Source organism: Ascidia mentula, chromosome 7 (genome assembly GCF_947561715.1).
Source record: "Ascidia mentula chromosome 7, kaAscMent1.1, whole genome shotgun sequence".
Taxonomy (NCBI): Eukaryota; Metazoa; Chordata; class Ascidiacea; order Phlebobranchia; family Ascidiidae; genus Ascidia; species Ascidia mentula.
The window spans coordinates 15,655,972-15,661,290 of record NC_138572.1 but is presented as its reverse complement, the minus strand read 5'-3'; the positions used below and the strand labels follow the sequence as shown (position 1 = coordinate 15,661,290).

The following is a 5,319-nucleotide window of genomic DNA, read 5'->3' as shown; positions in this document are numbered from 1 at the left end:
AAATGTTCTATTTTTTTGTCAAATTATTTTCACCCTATTGACAATTATGCAGCGGATGTACATCATGATGTTGTTGAGGGTGTTGTTCCTTATATACTAAAAGTCTTACTGCAGGTGTATATTGCACTGTTACAATTTATTAGGCAATAAATATAATAGCCTGTGCGATTTAACAAATCATAAATCTTTTTATCCACAGACCCTAATTTACTCCAAAAAATACTTCTAAATTCAAAAATCACGTACTTTGATTTTGGTGTTGACAAAAAAAAAAAACAACTTTAATTAATGAACACAAGCTCTTGAATAAGGATTCAAAAACTCTTCATCAAAATGGTAAGTCTGTGTGTTTAATAAAAGTAGATATACTTATAAAATATGTTTAGCTTCACAGTACTGGTGCTTGGTGAGACATCTTTCATTGCTAATAGGAAACTATGTTCCTGTGGATGACAAGCATTGGGCAATGTATTTGGCATTGCTTAATGTTGTGGATATGGTTTTTTATATGGTTTCTCCCAGAATATCAAACGAGACATTGGTGGATTTAGAGATAACCCTCCAGGAACTTTTTAATGAGTTTAAAGTGTTGCACCCGTATTGTTCTATTACGCCCAAGTTTCATTACCTTTTGATGTATCCTCGGTTTGTAAGGAAAATTGGCCCACTTATATTCAAAACATTAAAAAATATTGTGTGCAGAGGAAATAATTATAAAAATGTGCCTTACTCAATAGCCCTTCAGCATCAAATATATTTAGCCACACAAATAAGTGATCATGACATTTTTTTGCTTTTACAATAATCCTTCTAAAGGCACCATATGTAAAAGGAATGATTTTTTTTGTACAATTTCCAGGAATTCCAACAACAACTGAATAGATTGAAAAAATTGTTGTTGATGGCATTAACTATTCTGTGAACTTGACTGTGTGCATTGGTGTATCAGTAGATAATGTGCCAGAGTTCATTTTAATAGATAAGATTGGTGTAGATGCAAATAACGAATGTTGGTTGGTTGGACGCAAAGTAGACCCTTTATTTTCATGAACACTTTCATGCATGGGTTGTTGAAATCAATTCTGTGTGCATCTATGTATGTCAAAGCAAGCTAACATATCCACAACCTCTATCTCTCCTATCACCATTTGGTGTGTTTTTGCATGTTATTCGACCAAAGTTTAGATTGGAACCTGTTGACAGTGTTGGTGTAATGGGACATACTTGAGTCGCCAAGTCCTTAAATGTTTGTTGTACAATCTGATTTTTTATTTGGATTCTTATTAAAAATGTGTTTAAATACGAGTGTGTATGGTAAAATAAAACAAAACGATAACCCAATTTTTTTGGGTACAGTACAAGCATCACTTTTTCGAGTGAGGTGTATATGCCACTATGCTGTGCGAAGGTTGCAAAACCCTAGCCAGTGCAAACGCTTGGTTATCGAGTGAGGTGTATATGCCACTATGCTGTGCGAAGGTTGCAAAACCCTAGCCAGTGCAAACGCTTGGTTATCGAGTGAGGTGTATATGCCACTATGCTCTGCGAAGGTTGCAAAACCCTTTATACAAAAAAATCAATGAACAAATCTTTTGGTTCTTTATTGGTGACATCTGAATAAAAACAGCAATGTGAATGACACACATCATGCATTTTGTGAATGTACTTACGGTGTCTGCTTTTCTATGTCTGTAAAAACAAAATTAAATCAGGTTTATAAGTTAATGAAGATAGGCACTACGGGTGTTACAATTAAGTTCTTACCTCTGGTACTTTGGCTTTATCAATCTGCACAAAAACAAAATTAAATCAGGTTTATAAGTTAATGAAGATAGGCACTACGGGTGTTACAATTAAGTTCTTACCTCTGGTACTTTGGCTTTATCAATCTGCACAAAAACAAAGTTGAAATCTGGTTTATGAGTTAAGGAAGATAGGCACTACGGGTGTAACAATTAAGTTCTTACCTCTGGTACTTTGGCTTTATCAATCTGCACAAAAACAAAATTAGATCAGGTTTATAAGTTAATGAAGATAGGTACTACGGGTGTTACAATTTAGTTCTTACCTTTGGCGCTTTGTCTTCATTAATCTGCACAAAAACAAAGTTAAATTGTGGTTTGTAAGTTAATGAAGATAGGTAGTAGTGTTACTCACCTCCGGTACTTTGGCTTTATCAATCTGCACAAAAACAAAGTTGAAATGTGGTTTATGAGTTAATGAAGATAGGCACTACGGGTGTTACAATTTAGTTCTTACCTCTGGCGCTTTGTCTTCATTAATCTGCACAAAAACAAAATAAAATTGTGGTTTGTAAGTTAATGAAAAAATGATTTTAACTTATGATAAACATTGCAATGTAGTCACTTACAACAAACTGCTTTACTTCATTATTCTGCAAAAATGCAATGGTTTAAATGTTGTCAAAGAATAAATGTTTTCAAAACTTACCAGAAACTGTTTGGCTCCGTTTGTCTACACAAAAAAAAACACAACATCATATGTTAGTAAACAAATTAGAATTTATTTTGTACAAAAGTTACTCACAAGGCACTGCCTGGCTTTGTCAGTCTGCACATAATTAATAATATTACAAATACGTTGATGTATAACATAATGTAGTATGAGTGTCAATAAGCAGATTGAATATGTTAGCAGTGAACTGTGCAACCAGCATTACACAACACTTACCACCGCAGTTGCTTTTCTCTTTTTAAACTGAAAATAGTGATGTACATCACAAAAAAAAACAATGATTTAATACTTTTTGAACCAAAAACAGTAATGTACAACTTGGGAAATAAATATATAAATGTGATTTATAAAAACATTAAAAATTATTCCACCTGTGTTTTCATGACTTACTTAAAATACAACTAACATTTTCCTGAAAATATTGCGGTGGTACCCATCTGAACAGCAAACAAATGATATTAATTACTACCAGTGCATGTTCATGATAAGTGTTTAGCAATTAGGCTACTTACTTTGCCGTCTTTGGCATTTTGTTCATACTAAAAAAGTAAAACAAGTGGGTTCTTTTTTTTCAGTTGAGTATATGTGTAAATGCACATTTACTTACTCTTGTAGCTTTCTGAATTCGCTTTGAGTCCGGTATCTGCGTAAAATTACACAAAGTTACTTAAGCATGTCCAAAGCAAAAGTGTATAACAATATATATACTCCACCACATTACCCTTTGGGCATATTTTTTCTTTTCTGCGAAACAAAATATATTTCAACTTAGACCTCAACATTTAAATTTCCAACTCTTACTTGTGCTTGTTTCTCCTGATCATGGTTTGCACCTGGGGCACCATTTTGGGGCAGTGAAGGCAGGGGTGCCCCAGGTGCTGTGCAAAACAATTTATCAATATTGATAGTGCAATTGCTAAAACTCATTTTCTTTACAACATAAGTAAACCAACACAAACAAATGTTTAGTGTTTCCACGTCATAGAAAGAGGTTTATTTTTGCAACAAGACACTTTTTGGTGTCCTATGCCAGGGTTGATGTATCACTTTTGATGGCTAAATCCAAAAAGGCATTCTCTGACGGTGATCTCATTAAGCGATGTGCAATAGCTATGGGAAAGGCCATGGGCTTTAACGATGCAGCTCGTGGGTTTGAAAAAATTCCACTCTCGCATCAAACTGTTGCTAGACGTATTGAAGAGCTTAGCAATTTCGTTCAGGAGAAGGTCATGAATCAAATTCAGCAGTGTGTTTATTTTTCTCTCGCTCTTGATGAAAGCACAGATATAAGGGATGTCAGCCAGTTGCTTGTCTTTATTAGAAGTATTGACTCACAGTTTAATGTTAGTGAGGAGTTACTCGGCTTACTCCCACTTTTTACCACTACGAAAGGATCTGATATTTATGAAGCGCTGAATTCTTTAGTGAGCAAGTATGGTGGATTTCAGAAATGCTCTTGCATCGTTACAGATGGTGCCAAATCAATGACTGGAGCTAAAAGAGGGGTTATAGGGTACTTGAGAGATGCTGGAGTCGACTGCCCAATGCTTCATTGTATTATTCATCAAGAATCGTTATCTAGTCGCTGTATACGTTTATCTGATGTGATGCAGCATGTAATGAAAATTATTAATTTCATTAGAGGCGGTAATAAAGCGCTGAGACATCGTCTATTTGTTGATTTCTTGAAAGATTTGGATACAGAATTTTCTGACGTTTCACTCCATTCTACTGTTCGTTGGCTTAGTGCTGGGAAATGTTTGCAGCAGTTCTTCAGTCTGCGTAATGAGATTCTAAACTTTTTAGAAGAACTGAATGCAGACACTGATGGGTTTAAAGGTTTATTGCAAGACGTCAACTTTCTGAAAGGTCTAGCATTTTTCACGGTTATTACTCAGCATCTGAATAAGCTCAATTTAAGTTTACAGGGTAGGAATCAAACAATTGCTTCTCTGTATGGTTTCATAGATGGCTTCCGCAAAAAATTATGTCTCTTCAAAAGTAATCTGCAAAGTAACATTCTGATTCGCTTTCCAAGTTGTGACGTTATTTCTAAAGAAATAGAGGACAATAACTTCTGCTGCTTTGTTGAAACTCTTGATACCCTGATTGAAGACTTCAACAAGCGATTTCAAGATTTCCGGCACCTTGAGAAAAACTTCAATGTATTCAATGCTCCGCTGACTATAACTATATCAGAAGCCGATGACGATTTGCAGCTTGAATTGTGTGACTTGCAAAGTGACCAGTTTTTATCAAGCAAAGCTACACTGCCAATCACTCAATTTTGGCCTCTTCTTTCTGAAGAGCATTATCCTAATTTACGCCGTTTTGGATTGCACTTGCTGTCAATGTTTGACAGTACCTACCTTTGTGAAGCAGCATTTTCCGCAATGAAGTCGATTAAATCCAAAGAGAGGAATCTACTTAAACAAACATCTCTCGAAGCCTGCCTTCGTTTAGCCTTAACCTCAGTTGACATTGACACAAAGGAGCTGGCTTCCAAAATACAGGCACACCCATCTCACTGAATTTTAAGTAAACTGTACCGTTTTACGTACTTCCTTAAATATTTTTTACGAATAAATTTATGGTTTATTCTTATTCATACTTGTCAGTTATTTTTAAGGTTTCCTGGTCTACTGACGTTGCTCAAAATTTCCAAAACTCTCTTATTCGTAGTATTCACATCTTAGCTTCTTTAATCTATTCCCCAATATGTTTTTATGATAAATATAAAGATTCATTTACACATGTACGTGTTTTACTTTACATCTGGTACGGTGAGACAGTGTATAAGAGGAAAAATGTCAACTGCGGCCCGCGATCTAATTTCCTTGCCGA

At 35.1% G+C, this 5,319-nt stretch overlaps 1 protein-coding gene across 1 annotated transcript; it reads left to right on the top strand.

Annotated features, from left to right (window-relative positions):
- The first annotated feature begins 3,527 nt into the window (after positions 1-3,527).
- Positions 3,528-5,006, top strand: LOC145909669 (general transcription factor II-I repeat domain-containing protein 2B-like). The gene has a single exon (XM_082997023.1). The coding sequence runs from the start codon at positions 3,528-3,530 to the stop codon at positions 5,004-5,006; it is 1,479 nt and encodes a 492-aa protein (XP_082853149.1).
- Positions 5,007-5,319: the final 313 nt, after the last annotated feature.

Bases quoted from the DNA above. Each gene is read 5' to 3' on its own strand.
- LOC145909669 (XM_082997023.1), top strand. From the start codon at position 3,528: ATGGCTAAATCCAAAAAGGCATTCTCTGACGGTGATCTCATTAAGCGA.